This window comes from Culex quinquefasciatus, chromosome 3 (genome assembly GCF_015732765.1).
Source record: "Culex quinquefasciatus strain JHB chromosome 3, VPISU_Cqui_1.0_pri_paternal, whole genome shotgun sequence".
In the NCBI taxonomy this organism is placed as follows: domain Eukaryota; kingdom Metazoa; phylum Arthropoda; class Insecta; order Diptera; family Culicidae; genus Culex; species Culex quinquefasciatus.
The window spans coordinates 7,422,563-7,443,585 of NC_051863.1; the positions used below are offsets into that span (position 1 = coordinate 7,422,563).

Sequence of the window (21,023 nt, forward strand, 5' to 3'; positions counted from 1 at the left end):
TGGCGGTGATGATATTTAGAGAAATGCATTTTGTTTTGTAAAATGGTTGCCTGTTGCCTAGGAAATTGCAAAACAGTTCAGCTGTCAAAATTTTTATGTCCCCTTTTCAAATGTTGCTCCAGATACAGGGTCGTTTCAACTTTCCCAAAATAAAATCCGCGAAAACCGCGCCGAGCTTTTTCAAATCCGCGAAATCCGTGCCATACAATTTCAAATCAATTCAGTGTTTTTAAATACTAATTAAGTATAAGATTCGAAATCACATTTATCAAAGAAATTAGCAAACGCATTTTTTTATTGTTCATTTTGTAAGAATTATTTAAAAAAATATAAATTATGTTTTACTAAGAGAAATTTGTGAAATAGATTTGGGGTTAACATATCAAATATCAAGAAATAAGCATTCGATATATAAAATAAATAGGGGAGTTTGGGGTAATATGGACAGTGGGGGTAATTTGGACACACCTTTAAAAATCACGTTTTCTTCGGATATAAAGTGAAAACGGCAATTTAAGTGATAATGCTAGTACTAGTAATGGCCTAGGAGTAAGGACAAACCAAAAAAGTTGGAATAGGTTAAGTAGTTTTGGTATAATATGTAAAAGTTTCCAAAGGCCGGTTGGCACTGCCTTAAATTCTAATATTTGAAGGTTAGGAAATAAGGGTTTTGCAGGAGTTATATGGCAAAAAAGTGGACATTTTTTGTTTAAGAGGGATGCTTGGACGATGCCTGAGATATGTACGTATAAAAATTGTGCATTTTATCCATTTTTATCATCAAAAATCGCAGTTTATGATAGAATATGCCATGGGGGTAATTTGGACATGGCTTGTGGGGTAATTTGGACATACCTGAAAGTCTACCTGTCAGGCAACAAAAAAGTAACTTTCATGGTTGGATGAGTTTTTAAAGGGATTTAGATAAATTTAGAGGGATTTAATATGTCAAAACCATCAAAAATGAATGTGAGCAATGAGAACTTTCACAAAACCCCTATTTTTTAATTTAGATAAATTTATTCCAATATTCGAATTGATGAAAATCTGATTACTGCACATTTGGCGTTCAACAAGACTCTAATGTTGATTGCTTTTAATTAATTTCTTTGACATTTCTAATTTCTATGCTGGTTTACAGTAATATTTAAATTTGAAGGGCTACAGAATGTAAAATTTAAAAAAAATGATATTTTCTGGCTAATAAATTTAGCATGAGCATGAGAGACCACCCATGGTTGTCCTTCTCCGTTGCGATATTTTCTGGCTAATAAATTCTATATAAAGATTGATTTATATAAACATAAACGATAAATACCTTAATCACTAAAAACAAGTATAGTGTGCCTGATCCAGAATCAATGTTTAAATCATTTCAGTATTAATGATTAAATTATGTATACTACACTGAACTATTTGTTATCTTCCTAAAGAATTATAGTTCTATCACAAAATCATTATTTAAACCTTTGATGAAATATTGTGAGCAAAACAACACTTCAAAATATAAAGCAATTACGAAACCAGGTTGAAGGATAAAAAACATGCTCAAAAAATCAAATGTTAAACTTATTCTTCAACATGTGTCCAAATTACCCCTCAAAAGGTGTTCATATTACCCCACAAGGCATGTCCAAATTACCCCACAAGGCATGTCCAAATTACCCCATAGGGGTGTTCATATTACCCCCACACAAAAATGTGGGGGTAATTTGGACACCTTTTAATTTTTGCGATAAAAATGGGTTTTTCATCAAAATTTATCGGAATAAATGACATTTTTCCATCAAATATGGTCTCTATTATCCTCTGGTGTCATCCACATTCCTTTAAAATATCCATACAGCCCGTGACAGAGCAATTTCCTTAGGGTGTCCAAATTACCCCACACTCCCCTATTTGGGTAAAACAATAATTTTTGTTATTCTAGTGTTTTATATTTTCCAAATATTTTCAATTTATATTCCATGTTTCATTTAATTTGGTAGGTTGCCAGAAATGATTAATTCTGAAGGTTATTTTTGCAGCAAAATGCGAAACGTGTTTTTGATATATTTTATATTCTTTTTTTATAAATTAGCTTATATATTTTTTTTGCGCAAATGAAAGCAAATCAGGTAAAAGCTTAAAAATCAGAACCTAACGGAAATAAAAAAAATGCCAGACTTAAATAAGTTAATACCACTGAACAGCGATGGCATTGTTAAGATTTCGAATATAAATATTTTTCAACTGGTTAGGTTTGTCTTAACATTTATATTAAAAAAAAAACATGTAGGAGAACAGCATCTAATTCCAGCGTGCCTCAAATGTTGGCAGGTCAGAACTTTGACATTCAATTAAAGCTAAATAAAAACGTTTTCAACTGAACTCGAGTGATAAATAGCTCAATAAGAAGTGAGCAAGCTTCTATCAAAAGTTTTGCAAAATTAGTTGTTTAAATAGTGAAAATCAGCAAATTGGATGGAGTTAGGAGCGAGAGCTTAACCTGCCAAACATACGAGAATTTCCCCTACTGGGTTGGTCAGTAATGCTTTTTCCAAAAAGTTTATTTGGCATAGTATTTTAAAATTTCCAGTCCAGACTCGATTATCCGAAGCTTCGATTATCCGAACAAAATTTTTTTCGTAATTGTTCATTTTCTTGTTTTAACATATAAAATTTGAGTTTTATGACCTCATTTTAGTCAAATTTGAGTTGTTGATTGCCTATCAAAATATAAAATGCTTTTTTTTTCTTCAATATAGCATCACCGCCATTTTGGATTTGAAAATTCTAAATCATTTTAGCGAAGTTTAGGGGTCAAACCTAAGCTCAACAATCAAAAGTTAGACAACGAAAAAAAAATTTTTTTTTCGTGATTCGATTATCCGATGTCAAATTTTTCCGAGGCTTTCGGATAATCGAGTCTGGACTGTATACTAACAGTGATTCTTAAAAACTTCAGATTGAAAATGTGCAAAATAAATTGTCTACGTCAAATGTGTTTGAACCATTGTATCTTCGCACTTGACTTATGAAAAACAAACAATCAATTTGTTTCTTTGGACATTTTGTTTTAACATTGAATATAGTTCATTTAAAATGGAGTTTTAGAATATAAATTGTTACAATATAGCTGAAATTTCATCGGATAAAAGATTTTTTGAATATTGCCTATTGCTATTTAAAAAAAAGTTTTAAACATATATCGAAACTATTTAACTTAAACAACTACATTTGTTATCATGAAAACGCATAAAAAAAAGAAATGTCACAAAGAATTCGAAATTGTCTTGGAAAATGTAGTCTTTCTGATTCAATCTGGTTTTAATTTCAAATATAAATCATAAACCTTTTTATTTAATTCAAATAAGCTGTGAAAGACTTGACTTCTGTTTAACAATTTTATCAAATTAAAATAATTTCTATTTACAACATATTTTTTCTAAAATAAATTTCAACAATTACTTTAAACAAAATTTAAGGCTGGAATCAGAGTGAGGTTATTGTTAAAAACTATTTTTAAATAATAAATATATTCCATTATGTCTAAAATGAAAATAAAACTTTCAAGATCGCTTCAGAAGGTCTTATTAAAATTAGAGCAATTAGAAAATAAACTAACTCATACATGTCAGCTTTGTCTCACGACTGTGGGGCGATATTAAGACGACAAAAAAAACATTTTACAGTCAAAGGACCTTTAACTTTGTATCACATGATTTATGGTCGAATACTATTATCCGAAAAACTATCCGATCTGTTACATTTTTATTCTTAATTCTATTTTGGGTTCCTCAAATATTTTTATCTAAATAATTTTCAGTTCTGATACGACTTTCGTACATCTCTTTTGATTTTGTTTGATTAAAAAGATGATATCTGATTTTATATGGAAAAAATGTAAATAATCCGGGTATCCGTGGTCCAAGCTCTAATAAAAATAAGTTTGTTTTATATAATATTATCATTCGAATAATAATAAAAAAAATTGCTTACTTTTCAAGATTATGTAGTTCATTTTAACAATCGGTAAAATTCTCAAAAATTAAAACATATTTGATTTTTTTTTGGATTGCCGATTGAGTCGAACAAGGTACACTAAAAATTTAAAATGTATGATTAAGATCATTTTTCATGAACATAGATTATATTTTTCAAATAACATTATTGAAGCTATGAAACGAATCTAACAAATATTAAATTACAAATTGACAAAAAATCTTGCAAAATTTTCAATAATGATATTTGAAATTGTCAAAAATACTCAATTTCAAATCAAGACATAATTAGGTACTATATACGAATTAAATAAAACAAAAATTGTATTCAATGAAAAAATCTCTTTCAGTTTTGTAAACCCGTGAAATCCGCGCCGTCGCTGACTCAATCCGCGAAATTCGCGAAATCCGTGAAAATCGCGAAAGTGTAACCACCCTGCGAGATATGATCAAACTAAAGGCAAAATGTTGAAAGAAAATATTTAAATAAAATCAGAATGACCAACAGAACTAACAATACGCCTATCGGTAGGCAATCGACAAGGTGTCAATATAGTTTTGAGTGTTCGCCGCCAGATGACAGAACTCTGGACTTGGAAGCTTTGCTTGGAAATCGTTGAAATTCTAAGTAATTTCAGATCAGAAAAAAAGTCTCATTTCGCTTTTGACTCGAATTTGGTTTGAGAATGCTGACCAATGAACAGTTTCCATAACCATCGGTTGTTGTGATAAATAATAAAATTAACACAGGAACAAGGGGCTGGAAACTCTAACTGAGTATACTAACGATATTCCAGTATACTTGTTAGTATACTAACCGAAAAGCAATAAACTGTTAGTATATTAAAGATACTCTCAGTATATTGGTAAGTATACTGGCGATATGTAAAGGAAATAATAAGTATACTAACATATATTTTGATATACTGGTGAACATAATAAATATAGCTCTAAGAGTTTCCAACCCCTTGCACAGGAAGGTTTTTCTTTCGTTATAGATTGTTTTATTCACCTATATTTGTAATATATAAATTTCTAAATATATTTCATATTTTCGTTTGTCGATTCAGCAACGTTTTTTGCCATTTTTTTGTTATTGCAAGTTTAACACAATTTACTTTGTATAACTATATACATTCTCCAATTCTTTCCAGATAGAAGCTGTGGTGGAATACTATCTCCAAAAAAGCCAATGTAAATTAGAAAATTTTCCTTTCGTGAACCATGCACACACACTGTAATAAAACTTAGAAGCAAATATGCACCGTTTCAACTGTCGACTTGTTTTTTTTTATTTTGCCACGATCGAGGGAGATGAGAGGGACGATTCTTCCTTTATTATTATTTTCTCTGTCAATAAATAAAACTGTTCTACGTTATTGCGGTATCAAACACAAATAAATCCTCGAAACATTGCCCTTCACTAGGTATTCTGTTTAAAGAAAAGTAAGTAAATAACATAACTAAACTAGAAAGGAAAAAAAATACTGTTAAGACTCCTACTCTCTCCTAGCTGGTGTGGCGGTTCTACTTTCACGGCAGCTGAAACTTTTGTCTGATTCGCTCTTCTCAACCAGGAGAAGCAAAGATCCCTGCCTAGAAAGGATTGTTTTTTTTTTTACAATTATGGCAAAATGTGTTCCAGTTGTGCCACTCTGCTCTCAATGCTATTTAATTGTTTGCTTCCTTGTTAACCTGCTTTTTCCACGATTGGCGTTGGAGAACATTTCAAAACGTTTTCTCTAAATTCTTAGCTCTAGCTTGCTCGCAGTTCTGAACACTTTTTGATTTTCTTCTGGTTGTTTTTTTTTCGGGCTTAAGTCGTCGTTTTGTTAATTTTAATTTTGCCTTGGCGCGATCCAAATAGTTTTCAACTGTTTTAACTCTCTCTTCGATTAAAGGCACTTTGACTGTTCCACGCGCGGGGCTCCGAACTGTAATTTTAAAAATATTCCAAAACAAAATTACGAACGTAAAGAAGACTTGATTTTTTTTTTACAACGTGTCTAATTATAAGTTAAAAAATAACACAATTCGGTTCCAAACATAGGAAGGAGATTAAAATGGGTAATTTTTTTTTGTCGTGGCTGCGTTCGATAAATATCCAAACTCGTGGATAATTCAAGCTCGAACGTAAAAAACAAATTAAAAGCATTCTCTTTCTCGCTGGTGGCAGTTCCGCGGCGGCAAGACTGACTTTACACCTCGATCGGCTTCACCGTGCCCATGACCTTGCCCTCGAACAGGGGCAACATTTCATTGTCGTTGTTGATTTCCTCCTGGTAAACTGGATTGTCCACGTCGTCGCAGCGGGTTTTGAAGAAGAACCTAATATGTAGAGCAAGAGGAAAGAGTTGAAATTTACGTTTGAGTTTGATTTTTTGAAATAGGTATTTTGAAAATTTTATAAATCCTGTAATTTTTTTTTTGTTTTTTTCGAACTTTCTCAATTTTGTATTTTTTTGACAATTTGGTCAATTTAATCAATTTGGTCGATTTGGTCAATTTGATCGATTTGGTAAATTTGGTCGATTAAGCCAATTTGGTCATTTTGGCCAATTTGGTCGAGTTAGTCAATTTGATCGATTTGTTCAATTTGGTCGATTTGCTCAATTTAGCAATTTTGGCCAATTTGATCAATTTTATCGATTAGGTGAATTTGATTGATTTGGTCAATTTGGTCGATTTGCTAAATTTAGCCATTTTGGAAAATTTGGCCAACTTGGTCAATTTGATCGATTTGGTCAATTTGGTCGATTTAATCAATTTTATCGATTTGTTCAATTTGATCGATTTGCTCAATTTAGCCGATTTGTCAATTTTATCGATTTGGGCATTTTGGCCAATTTGGTCAATTTGGTCGAATTGGTCAATTTAGTAAATTTGATCAATTTAGTAAATTTGATCAATTTTGGTCAATTTGATCAATTTGGTCGATTAAGTAAATTTGGTCATTTTGGCCAATTTGGTCGATTTGGTCGATTTGGTCATTTTGGTCAATTTGGTCATTTTGGTCAATTTGGTCGATTTAGTAAATTTGGTCATTTTGGCAATTTGGTCGATTTGGTCAATTTGGTCATTTTGGTCAATTTGATCAATTTGGTCGATTTAGTAAATTTGGTCATTTTGGCCAATTTGGTCGATTTGGTCAATTTGGTCAATTTGGTCGATTTGGTCAATTTGGCCATTTTGGCCAATTTGGTCGATTTGGTCAATTTGGTCGATTTGGTCAATTTGGTCATTTTGATCAATTTGATCAATTTGGTCGATTTAGTAAATTTGGTCATTTTGGCCAATTTGGTCGATTTGGTCAATTTGGTCAATTTGGTCGATTTGGTCAATTTGGCCATTTTGGCCAATTTGGTCGATTTGGTCAATTTGGTTAATTTGGTCAATTTGGTCGAATTGGTCAATTTAGTAAATTTGATCAATTTTGGTCAATTTGATCAATTTGGTCGATTTAGTAAATTTGGTCATTTTGGTCAATTTGGTCGATATGGTCAATTTGGTCATGTTGGCCAATTTGGTCGATTTGGTAATTTGATCGATATGGTCAATTTGTCGATTTGGTAATTTTGGCTAATTTAGTCGATTTGGTCAATTTGGTCGATTTGGTCAATTTGGCTAATTTGGTCGATTTGGTCAATTCAGTTAATTTGGTCATTTTGGCCAATTTGGTCGATTTGGTAACTTGATCGATATGGTCAATTTGGTCGATATGGTCAATTTGATCGATTTGATCAATTTGTTCAATTTGGTCGATTATGTAAATTAGGTCAATTAGGTAAATTAGGTCAATTTGGTCAATTTCATCAATTTGGTCGATTTGGTCAATTTATTCAATTTGATCAATTTGGACGATTTTGTCAAATAGGGCATTTTGGTCGATTTGGTCAATTTGATCGATTTGGTCGATTTGGCCCATTTGGTCAATTTGGTCGATTTGGTCAATTTGGTCATTTTGGTCGAATTGGTCAATTTAGTAAATTTGGTAATTTTGGTCGATTTGATCAATTTGGACGATTTTGTCAAATAGGGCATTTTGGCCAATTTGGTCGAATTGGTTAATTTGCTCAAATTAGTCGATTTGGTCAGCTTGGTCAATTTAGTCAATTTGGTAAATTTGGCCGATTGGGTCCATTTGGCCAAATTGGTCGATTTGGTCAATTTTGTCGATTTGGTCAAATTGATCGATTTGGTCAATTTGATCGATTTGGTCAATTTAGTTAATTTGGTCGATTAGGTAAATTAGGTCAATTTGGTCAATTTCATCAATTTGGTCGATTTGGTCAATTTATTCAATTAGATCAATTTGGACGATTTTGTCAAATAGGGCATTTTGGTCGATTTGCTCAATTTAGCAATTTTGGCCAATTTGATCAATTTTATCGATTAGGTGAATTTGATTGATTTGGTCAATTTGGTCGATTTGCTAAATTTAGCCATTTTGGAAAATTTGGCCAACTTGGTCAATTTGATCGATTTTGTCAATTTGGTCGATTTAATCAATTTTATCGATTTGTTCAATTTGATCGATTTGCTCAATTTAGCCGATTTGTCAATTTTATCGATTTGGGCATTTTGGCCAATTTGGTCAATTTGGTCGAATTGGTCAATTTAGTAAATTTGATCAATTTTGGTCAATTTGATCAATTTGGTCGATTTAGTAAATTTGGTCATTTTGGCCAATTTGGTCGATTTGGTCAATTTGGTCATTTTGGTCAATTTGGTCGATTTGGTCAATTTGGTCATTTTGGCCAATTTGGTCGATTTGGTCAATTTGGTAATTTTGGTCAATTTGGTCGAATTGGTCAATTTGGTCGATTTAATCAATTTTATCGATTTGTTCAATTTGATCGATTTGCTCAATTTAGCCGATTTGTCAATTTTATCGATTTGGGCATTTTGGCCAATTTGGTCAATTTGGTCGAATTGGTCAATTTAGTAAATTTGATCAATTTTGGTCAATTTGATCAATTTGATCGATTAAGTAAATTTGGTCATTTTGGCCAATTTGGTCGATTTGGTCGATTTGGTCATTTTGGTCAATTTGGTCATTTTGGTCAATTTGGTCGATTTAGTAAATTTGGTCATTTTGGCCAATTTGGTCGATTTGGTCAATTTGGTCATTTTGGTCAATTTGATCAATTTGGTCGATTTAGTAAATTTGGTCATTTTGGCCAATTTGGTCGATTTGGTCAATTTGGTCAATTTGGTCGATTTGGTCAATTTGGCCATTTTGGCCAATTTGGTCGATTTGGTCAATTTGGTCGATTTGGTCAATTTGGTCATTTTGGTCAATTTGATCAATTTGGTCGATTTAGTAAATTTGGTCATTTTGGCCAATTTGGTCGATTTGGTCAATTTGGTCAATTTGGTCGATTTGGTCAATTTGGTCATTTTGGTCAATTTGATCAATTTGGTCGATTTAGTAAATTTGGTCATTTTGGCCAATTTGGTCGATTTGGTCAATTTGGTCAATTTGGTCGATTTGGTCAATTTGGCCATTTTGGCCAATTTGGTCGATTTGGTCAATTCGGTTAATTTGGTCAATTTGGTCGAATTGGTCAATTTAGTAAATTTGATCAATTTTGGTCAGTTTGATCAATTTGGTCGATTTAGTAAATTTGGTCATTTCGGCCAATTTGGTCGATTTGGTCGATTTGGTCATTTTGGTCAATTTGGTCAATTTGGTCATTTTGGTCAATTTGGTCGATTTAGTAAATTTGGTCATTTTGGTGAATTTGGTCGATATGGTCAATTTGGTCATGTTGGCCAATTTGGTCGATTTGGTAATTTGATCGATATGGTCAATTTGGTCGATTTGGTCAATTTGGCTAATTTGGTCGATTTGGTCAATTTATTCAATTTGATCAATTTGGACGATTTTGTCAAATAGGGCATTTTGGTCGATTTGGTCAATTTGATCGATTTGGTCGATTTGGCCCATTTGGTCAATTTGGTCGATTTGGTCAATTTGGTCATTTTGGTCGAATTGGTCAACTTAGTAAATTTGGTAATTTTGGTCGATTTGATCAATTTGGACGATTTTGTCAAATAGGGCATTTTGGCCAATTTGGTCGAATTGGTCAATTTGCTCAAATTAGTCGATTTGGTCAGCTTGGTCAATTTAGTCAATTTGGACATTTTGGCCAATTTGATCGATTTGGTCATTTTGGCAAATTTGGTTGATTTGGTCAATTTGGTAAATTTGGCCGATTGGGTCCATTTGGCCAAATTGGTCGATTTGGTCAATTTTGTCGCTTTGGTCAATTTGATCGATTTGGTCAATTTGATCGATTTGGTCAATTTAGTTAATTTGGTCATTTTGGCCAATTTGGTCGATTTGTTCAATTTGGTCGATTTGGTCAATTTGGTCAATTTTGTCAATTTTGTAATTTTGGTCAATTTGGTAAATTTGATCAATTTGGTCGATTTGGTCAATTTTGGCGTAATTGTATTTTTTTCAATTTAGCTGAATTTGTTTTATTTTTAATTTTGCCAAATAAGTATTTTTTCCCAAGCTTGGTCAATTTTGTAAAATTTGTGAACTAGTTTTTTTCAAATTGCTCGTCAAATTTGTTATTTTGTTTGAACTTGTATGTATGCAAATTTGCCTTTAAAAAATGCCAGATTTGCCATTTTGTATTTTTTCTGTCAATTTTGGAAAACTTGTAATTTTTGCCAAAATTGTCAGTTGGTCAATGAATTTGTTGTTTGAAACTTAAGGGATTTTTTTATATTTTTTAGAATTTTGTTGATTTTAGAATTCATGTGAGTTGTGTTTTGTGAGATTTTTAAAATTTATTAGATTGTCAGGAGCTATTAGATTTTTGAGATTTAAATAATAATAATATTTTTTGAATTTGTGTAATTTAAGATTTTGGAAATTTGATGAGATTTTTTAAATTTATGATATTAGATTTTTTAGATTTATAAAGCATGAGATTTTTAGATTTTAAAAACGATTTTTAAGAATTTGAGATTGAAGTTATTTTTTTGGATTTAAAGCATTTTTTTCAGTTTCAGCATTTTACATTCTTAAGAATTTTGAGATTTTTATAACTATTAAGGTATTTGCAAATTGGAAGATTATTCACGTTTATTATTATGATTTCTATTTTTTTTTTTCAATAGATTAGTCAGAAAGTTGAGATTCTTGATACATGTGATTTTGTGAAATTTAAATATTTGAGGTTTTTTTAGGTGAGATTTTTAAGAATTTAAGAACATTCATGAGATTAATTGATTAAATATTAAATAAATTTGCTCTATTTTTCGAGATTTTAGATATTTTCCTTGGGATTGATTAGATTTAGGTCCTATTTACTGCCGTTCTACGCATAATTGTCCCATGTTCAAAAAAGTGCAACTGAGAAAAACGCGATTGAAATTTTTCGACCGATTTCTGTGTTTCTACGCATAATTGTCCCGTGGGTTCCTATTCGCCCTATGTGTCCCTAATCACCCCAGTTAGCAGTTTATCACCTTTATTTGTGATTCTCTTGCTTTACAAAAGGTAAACAAGACATAATGTTTAGTAAAACTAATGATTCCGTGTAAGAAAATACTTGGTGGGACAATTATGCGTAGAAGTTTAACGATGGGACAAACAGACTTGGTGTTGTTTTTAATGAGTTTCCGAACAAAGTACCAGATTTTATGTGTTTTTCTTAAAGTACACATCAAACTAAACTTAAAAATGTCATAAAGTCAAAATCGACCAAAACTGACATGGGACAATTATGCGTAGAACGGCAGTTTAGGAGATTCGGGATTTTAGGGATTTTAAGAGCTTCATAATCTTGATGTTTTTGTGTTTTTTGTTTATGTTATTTTCATGAGTTTAAAAATTGTAGAAAGTTTTTTTAGTTCGATCTATTCTTTGATATTTTTTTTAATTCTAGAATTAGGATGAGATGATATCTAGAGTTTATTTTTATAGGTCCTAATAAACATATGAAGCACAATAGCTAATAGGACCGTTTAAAAAAAACTCTAGATATTTTTATTTTATTTACATGATTCAAGATTCAAACTATTTAAAATTAAAAAATGTAAGATCATTTTTTGAAATTTCGGGATTTTATTTTGTGATTGAGCATTTTGAGATTAATGTTTTGTTTAATGTTAAAAATTTTGTATATCTCTGATTTTTTTTAATAGCAGAATTTAGACGTTCGAGTTTGAAACTAATTGGTATAGGGGATCCTCTTGGATTGAAATGCTTGCTCAACTCACCGGTAGTTGCCCTTCTTTGGCAGGTATTCTTTGAACTGGCGCAGCGTCGGCGGATTGCTGCCGGGGATTTTTATCCTGTACGGGACTTCCTCGTCGCAGAACGAGTACACGACGACGGTGAACTCGGTGGTGGTGGCGGCGCTGACGACGGCGCCGGCGGTGGCAGGTGCAGGTGGAGGTGGCTGTTGGAAAACCGGCATGCCGCGCGGTACTCCGGGAAGGCCCTGCGAGGGCTTGGCAGGTATCGGAGGTGGAAGGAGCGACGAGGGGTGGGTCATGGCCGACGGAGGCAGCGGCGGAAGCGGCATCGTTTGGATCATCGGCTGGCCCGAGTGCTGGTACCGTTTGGATCTGGAAGGTCAAGGTGGGATTTAAACAGGTTTCTTCTTTTTGGGGTGACCCTCGAAACTTACCTCCTCGTTTCATCCTCCAGCCGCCGGCTGGACTCCTGCAGCAGCGTGGCAGTGTTCATGACCGACATGTCGCAGTGCATCGTCCGGGAGAGGGGCCGCGAGGTGCTCGTGCTCGCACACTGCATGTCCTTGTTGCTGTACTTGGTGAGCGTGTCGGACGAGAACAGGCTGATGCCGCTGTCCGTGTTGACCGAGGGCCACTTGTTGCTGAGCTTGCGGGGGTGAGGCTGCGCCGGCGGTCCCATCAGACCCAGCTGGTGACCTTCGGGCATCGATTTCGAGTGTCGCATGGATGATTGTGCGCCTGTAAGCGGGGGGAAAGGCGGAGGGTTAGCATTTGAAGTGACGTGCAAAGTGCTGCAGAGATTCTTACTCATCGAACCGAAGCTGCCCATTTCGTGGCGTCGGGCTCGGTTGATGTTCGGGGAGGGTGAGACGCGGCCCGGCGACCGGTTCGGCGTCAGGTCGGAGAACACCCGCGACACGTGCTGGTCCAGGATGTCCTGGTCGGTTTCGTCCTCGACCTGTAGCTTTTGGCGAATTTGCTCCGCGAAGAACTTGTTGCTCTGCGAGTTGGTTGACTGGTCGGCCTAAAAGTGAAGACAAGAGGTAAAACTTGAACAATTCTAAACGGTTAAGAGTCCTTCATACCTCTTGTAACTTTTTGCCCAGCAGCTCATCGTTATCCTGTAGCTTTTTGACCTTTTCGAGCTTGCTCATCAGCTGCGAAACAAATTCTTCCTTCGGCAAGGGCTTCTGGTTCATGCGTTGCGTTCGGGGAATTATCTGGTGAAAAAAGGAGTATTAATTAAACATTCAACTGAGCTCATTTGATCAACCCCAACTCACCGCATGTCTGTTGAGTTCGCTGTTGACCATGGCGTTCTCGTGGATCAACCTCCGTTCCAGCGAGGCCTGGTGGTGATTTCGGTGCATGTTGTGGGGGTGTGGCCGGCCGTCTCTGCAAGAAAATGCCAAAACAACGGTTAAGCCAAAATTTCCTTTAAAAAAAAAACTTTTTCCAAAACATCAAATCTACGAATACTTACGTCGAAATGCTCGACAGGGACATCGTGTCGGAGTCGGTCCGGCCCGAGCTGAGGCTGGCCTGTTCCGAGTCCCGGCGCGACACCGGATTGTAGGACGAATACTTTGTGTACACGGAGAATCCGGCGCGCGGTCTGCATGCACAATAGAGCCAGCCAAGGGGTGTGTGTGTTTGTGCATGTGTGTGCGTGTGCAGGACGCAATCGTAGCAACCATGTGCAAATATGGCGCGCAAATGGGGGTGGGATTTGTTGGTGGTGTTGTTGTTGTTGTTGTAGAACAACGTGATGAGGGATTTCAACGAGTGGTAAGGAGGGAAGCACACAGCGAGCGCATGCGTTTCAAAGGAGGAAATCAAAACAAAAGGATAATGGAAAATATGACCATAAAAAAAAACAGCGGTAATGCACACATTCAACACGCACACACATAAAATATTGGCGATGTGAGCAAATGAAGATGAAAATGAAAATAAGAGAAAGAGAAATAAAAATAATTTCATTAAAATATAATAATCATAATTTTAAAACCTAAAAGCTACCAAAAAAGAATCTAAATTTTCTACAGTGCCCAGCAATCAAAAGCGCACAGTGCACAGCATCAGTACAGAACGTAGAACAAACGAAACTTACCCAGAAGGCCTCATCTCGAGCCGTCGCTTCTCGGTCGCCCGGAGCGCGTCCTTCGTCAGCGTCATCGCCGGCTTGCTGGTGGACATGCTGGTGCAACTGCTTGCGCTGCCACTCCCACTAACGCCGGACGTCACCGAGAGGCTACTCGCGGCAATAGCAGGTCCAGTTGCTCCGTAAAGCTGCTCGATCGAATCGGCATTGACTAGTAGTTCCGAGTCTTCGTGCAGCGTTGGCAAGGTGGAAGAACTGTACGAAATCAGTTCCGAGGTGGAGCTGCTGCTGGTCATCGAAGAAACCGCCCCTCCCGCCGAACTGGAACTGGCCGCGGCAGCCGCCGCAACGCCCAACGGGATGCTGATACAGCTTCCCCCACCACTTCCACTCCCACTGCTCGTCTGCATGTTCTGCACGTACTGCAGGTACAAATCCGACTGCAGAAAGTTCGGATACGTCGTGGAGCTGATGATCGAGACCACATTTTCCTGCATCTGGTCGAACACATCCGGCGTCAGTATCACGTGGCCATCGTTCCGCAGACCCGCCTTGATCATGACACGCATCTCCTCGTCGACGTACATCGGCGAACCGCGCGGCGCCCGTTTCAAAAACTTCCGATAAATCACCCCAATCATCATGAGCATCCGTTCGGGGTTCCGCTCGCGTTTGAGGCCCTGACAGGCGAAGTAAAAGTTCAGATGGTTCAGGTGCTCTTCGTCCTCAAGCTCCACGAAGCGCTTGAAGAGCTCCGCGCCATCGCTATCGTCGAGCAGGTACGAGACATTGTTCGCCCACCGGCAGTACGCCGGCGGGGAAGTCCGCGACTTGTCCGGATGCAAGGTGTCCGTCATCTGGGGATAGAAGAGACGTATATTGGTTTAATAAATTAACAAACAAGGATTTTCGAAAACACTATCAATTAAAAATGCTGTGAAGTACAGAGCAATCCTAACCCTCAATGGTTTTTAGATTTTTTTGTTATCGTTTCATTGAAAATATTTTTAGTTACGAAAAAGTTTTTAAGTTTTTCTTCTATTATTTTTAGTATTCTAAATGCATAATTTTCTGTTGTTTCATTTTTCAAATGATTCTTCAATATCAATATCTTCTATGTCTCTTTTAAGATTTGCTGGTAATATTTTTTTCAACATTATGTGCTATAAAATTAATCATTACATTTTAAGATGTAGCAAATTCACCTACATAAACTGATATTTTTCTTATCATTTTATATGAAACAAGGTCTTGTCCGATATTTCCAAAGTATGATTTTCGAAATTATTGCACAATTTTTAATGTTCCTATTGTAGACCGAGTCACGTAGCCTAGTGGTAACGCTTCCGCCTCATAAGTGGTGAACTTTTCTCTTCTGGATTCAATTGCTTAGTAAAGGGAAGGTAGTGTATCGTCACCAGCTGGATCTTATCATGACACCTTAGGGAAGGCGACCTATGAAAAGTTAACATTAACCTTAACATGTTAACATTAACCTTAACATGTTAACATTAACCTTAACATGTTAACATTAAGGTAAGAAATAGCCACTGAATCCGCTTTGTAAATGCGGCTCCGATACTCTTCATGGGTCATGGGAAAAATTTACTTTACTTAAGGCTACCAACTCTTGCTGAGCGAAAATCCGTACACTTTGCCGATATGACACCATGGTATAACAAAAACTGATAGATAAATTTAATTTGAGAATTAAAAAATATAAAACTGTGTCGCTTTTACCAGCCCGGGAGCATGTTGACAGCTGTTGACTAAGCGTACCGTAATCTGGGGTGAATCGGGACTACAGTCTTAATAGGGGCAGCAGTTTCTAGAGCATTTAAGCCTTTTAAATTTGGAAATGGATGTACACATTTTGTTGGCCTGAGTCTGTTCTAACCGAAACCAACCAGAAAAATCAAAATATAGTGCTCCAACATGGTTAAAACTGCTGTCCCAATTCGCCCCATGTGTCCCGATTGACCCCCGTTTACGGTACCTCTTTTTGTGGGCCCAGTGAACCTAATATGGCGGCCTTCGATATTATCTAGCCAAACTTTTTAAAATTACGAATAGTTTAAATAAATATAGTTTTTGCCTTGTTTCGGTTGAAAAAGACAAAATAAACAGCCTGGAATCATTTTCTTAAAAAAATTGTTAAGAGATACGCCACGTTCAAATATTAGTCTAGAACAGTTGAAGTGAGCGTGCCGCGAAAGCCGTCACGAAAAAAAAGTTTCCCATGCAAATTTTGAGTTGCGTTTAATGGGCGGACTCCGACGAGGCCCACTGGCCATCTGTCGGTGAATACGCGCAACTCACGAAAACTGTCATCTTAGGGTCCGGCTGATTTTTACAGCTAACAAATTTCACAAAATGCTATCAGAGTGACTTGCACGTTTAAAAGTATTCATAAAATAAACTGTGATTTGAATCAAATCATTATATTCTTCATTTTTTTTTGTTAAACGTTTAAAAGTTTACGAAATGTTAAGTTTGCTTTTACGAATAATATCGTTCTTAGTGTTATCACGAACACTTTTCCAGAGTTTTTTTTTTATTAAATATATTAGTAAGGAATTTCTAAAAGATGAATTTCAGAATTTTTTTAAAATGTCCTTTCAACATATGAAAGAAAATAGTTCAAAAACTCTAGAATTATTGATAATCAAGTTTGAATTGAGGAAACCCCGGAAAACTCTCCCTTTTAAATTCAAACTCACAGAAAAATAAAAATTTCTAGTTAACAAAAGCTTCGACCAAATCAAAAAAGCAATTCAATGACTAGAAGTTGTTAATATTCCGTACAAATCCGTATTATGCGTAAAATTCCCTACACAAATTCCGGCCTGTTAAAAATCCGCGAAGAGGTTCGAAAATCCGTATGGTAAGGAAAAAAAATCCGTACAGTTGTTGGTCTTACTTATACTAATGATTCTACAAATCGTCGCGAACATTTCAAAAAGCGCCATCAACAAAGGCTTTGCGTGAGACATAATTCCTACTGAAATGTTAGCGACGAAATATTGAAAATAAAAAAAAAAAACATTTTTCAAAATGATGGAGTGCTGAGTTGTACTTTTACACATTTTCCAGAAACCATGTTAAACATTTAAAACGACAGCAGTTCCTAACGCTAAAAGTTTTTTTTTTTGTATGGGATTTTACATATTTACGATTATTTTTGTGACACAAAACAGCTCTGATTGGTTGAATATTAGATTAGAAGAAAGTGATGAAAATTTCACCAATTCCTGATGTGAAATTTAAAATTTTTACCCAAAATCTGCCACCATTCCCAGATGTTATATTACCATATTTTTTCTCCACCCTACATAGGAGAAATTCCTGAATTTACGGCAGTTTAAGGACTCGGTCCCAACTCCGTTCAATTTGCAAATGCTCACTATTTGCACAATTTATTTTGAGAAAGTTTTGATAGAAATTCGATTGATCACTTCTCATTAAGCTATTTATTCTGCTAAAAACGCACTTAAGGGGTTACATACATGTAGAAAATCACAAAATTTCATATTACAGAAAATTCACTAAAAAGATGATTTTCAATCACTCCTGAAAGTTTCGTGAAGATATTTCGTGGCTGAACTGAGTAAGAGAAGAATTAAGTTCACAATTTTGCCATGCGCAAAGCGAACTGTCAAACTTTGTGAACGGTTTTCTCTAAACACCAAGTTGATTTACGGGTGCCACGATATCTCGAGATGGGATGGACCAAATTGGCTGAAATTTGGGGTGAAGACTCTCAAGACATATTCCGTGTGCATGACGAAGCCCGATTTTGAAATTTTGCTTTTTAAAAAAATACAAAAATTTAAAACTGACGATTTGTTATATGAAAAACATAAAAATATTTTAATCTTTTTTTTTTAAATTAAGTTTTTGACAATCGGCCTTCGTCATGCACACAGGACCGGTTCAACGAGTCTTCACCAACATTTTGAGCCGATTTGGTCAAAACAGTGTTGAGATATCGTGGCACCCGTTTTTTGAAACTGTTTACTTAAAATAGTTATATCTCGGCAAAGGTACATCCAAATGTCTTTATATTTATTTTGTTAATAGATGAAAATATATATTTTAATGCCCTGCAAAAAGATTACATGTATGTAACCCCTTAAAACAAATGTTACAGTGCAAGGATCAATACACGGAAAATTTTGTTTGCAGATTTTTTAATTAACTTTTTTTCACAACAACAGAATTTTCCAAAATCCGTGTTTTTTGATTTTCGAGATTTTTCAATATGTAGCAGGAAACAAAAACACGCATCTTTTGAGCCACAGAAAAGTATGGTCAAAAATCCTGCCGCCAAGTTATACATTTATGAAAAATAATGTTTTTTGAAAAAAATATACATAAAATTTGTTTGACCTAATTTTGTTTATGTCAAATTGAATTTGCAATCGACAAGTACTTAACAGATTTTTTGATAAAGGGTCCCGATTTCAAGATAAAGCCACCGAAATATTGATTTCAACAAAATATGAATTTTTAAAAATAAAAACCATGAGTTACCATTTCTTAATTTTTTTTTTATGTTCAGAAAATTTGCTATAAAATTGTATAAGAGGCATTGCAGATTGGACCTTTAGTTGCAGAGATGCAGCGGCTTCAAGAAAAAGAAAAAAAAAATGAAGTTTTCTAAGTCTCGCCCAAATAACCCTCCTTTTCTGATGTCGATATCAATTCGATTCGATTTTCAACTTGCGTGAAATTTCCCGATATTTTCGAAAACAATATTTTCAATTTTTTTAATCATGACTAACATTTTAAAAGGACCAAACATTCCATATTACACCCTTTTGAAATGTTAGTTTTGATTTTTTTTTTAATATTTCATTCAAAAGTTACAGAAAATTCATTCAAAAGTTACAGATTTTCGAATATTTACGTACCACTTTTGTATGACCAGCTGCCAAAATTGTATGGAAATTTGTATGGGTGTAATGGCTTCTTTGGAGGTAGGGAAGGTCCCCACGAAGTTTGAGCCAATTAAGAAAATACAAAAAAAGGTGAAAAAAATATTTGTCGTTTATATCACGATAATTTTAACATTATGCGCATTGTTTTAATTTTCAGACGTGATCCTTGAATTCGTTTTTAGATCGGAAAAAAAAAATCCAGATTGGTGTATGTAAATTCTAAAAACCATAGAAAAAACTGAACATCTTATTCCTATGTGAGCTAGAGATTGACATCAATTTAAAAGAAATAATGCTGAATGCTGAAGGAAAGTTTTTATTTCTTCAAAAAATATCTAAACTTTTTGTAATGTTCTGTACTAAGAAAACCCTAAAATGTAGTTTAGGTTACCTTGAATGGATTCGCGATTCACCGGAGGTTGAACATAATTAATAACAAAAATAATGTGTGTATTTACCTTGCGACGGCTTTCCTCTCCTGGCACTGGTGGTCTGGGCCCACTGCACGTAAAGTCATCAAATTTGGAAAAGGAGTACTGACTCATCGGTGAAAAGCTTGCGGTGTCCGAGACTTGACTTGAACAGGGGGCTCGAGGATCTCCTCACGCAAACTCCGCCGGGGAAGACGACTTGCCGGTATAATGACGGGTCTGATCAATCGTAGTGATAATGAGGCTGATGAGTTTACAACTTGGGAAATTGGAAGGAAGCTGTGGTCCACAAGGGCGAGGAGTCTGGTTTGTGGTCAGCTTTGAGGTGTGAATTTGATAACAAGAGTCGGCGTGTGTGTGGTCTTTGGAGCAACTCCTCGGGTGGGCTCCAGATAACCTGCAATTGGGGAAAAACGAGAAAAATTGATGCGGTTAGAGATCGGCATTTTTCATCTGGTTAGTAAAATCGAGCAGCTTCTGTGGGCTTTGTGTTCCGCTCTTAATGAAAACGGTCCCTCCATGATTCTTTTTCATTCAACCGTCAATCCAAACCCAAACGAGAACTCTGCTCTGTATTTCGCATATTCTTCGCATGAGTTCATTTATGTTTTATTCCCTCCCTTCCATTGTTCTGAATGTATAGGCAAGGATCACCGTCGTGGTGCCTTCAGCATAATTATGTTACTGGAGAGCCTGTGTATATTAAATACAGCCGTCCTGGGACGATAGACAAACACGCCATGGGGAAAATGTTGGGAATAGGTCAGATTCATGGATTTTTTTTTCTGTTTTCTCTTTTTTTTAATTTGGTAGTTTATAAGAGTAAAAGTAACTTAGTGTATAACTTTTATTTTCAAAAAATTAAATCAGTTCTTTATTTTGAAAATTCCATTCCACAAATGTATTATCTTTTTTGAAAAATAAACTTTTTCAACACTTTTTTTGTATGTTTTGAAACATTAAATCCACCCTGTACCGCCCTGCATCCCCCTGAAGCAAGGATCCGGCCAGAATCAAGGGCCCTCGAGCTGCTTCACGCTGGCTGAACGAAGGACACACGCTGAATGTGAGTGGTTTGCATTTATTCGCTCCCTTTTTTCATTCCTCAAAAAATTCAATGGAAAGAAACTAACACAGCCATATCAAATACGGACGGGGTCCTTTTGCTGGTGGCAAACAACTCGTGTTTTTCGTCCCCATGCTTTTAATCGTTATCCTGCAGCGTGGAAGAACGTGACGCAATTGGTCCGTCGGAACGAGCGAATCGCAATCGCAGGGAGGAAAATGGCCGTCGGTGTCTGGTGACATTATTTTTTGGTGACATTTTCTAGTGATGGAGATATTC

General features: G+C 35.5%; 1 protein-coding gene across 4 annotated transcripts in view; it reads right to left on the reverse strand.

Moving 5' to 3' along the window:
• Positions 1-5,321: 5,321 nt before the first annotated feature.
• LOC6032253 (axin) overlaps positions 5,322-21,023 on the reverse strand; it is a 68,032-nt gene continuing 52,330 nt past the window's right edge. For 3 of the 4 annotated variants that reach the window (XM_038265092.1, XM_038265091.1, XM_038265093.1), the window contains 9 exons: positions 19,706-20,075; positions 14,317-15,164; positions 13,687-13,818; positions 13,487-13,598; positions 13,289-13,423; positions 13,011-13,227; positions 12,638-12,941; positions 12,225-12,575; positions 5,322-6,311 (listed from right to left, as the gene is read on the reverse strand). In XM_038265092.1, coding sequence (XP_038121020.1) covers positions 6,182-6,311; positions 12,225-12,575; positions 12,638-12,941; positions 13,011-13,227; positions 13,289-13,423; positions 13,487-13,598; positions 13,687-13,818; positions 14,317-15,164; positions 19,706-19,792 — 2,316 coding nt within the window. In that variant the 5' untranslated portion in view covers positions 19,793-20,075 and the 3' untranslated portion in view covers positions 5,322-6,181. The remainder of the gene's footprint in view (positions 6,312-12,224; positions 12,576-12,637; positions 12,942-13,010; positions 13,228-13,288; positions 13,424-13,486; positions 13,599-13,686; positions 13,819-14,316; positions 15,165-19,705; positions 20,076-21,023) is intronic. The other variant, XM_038265094.1, reaches the window with a different exon arrangement.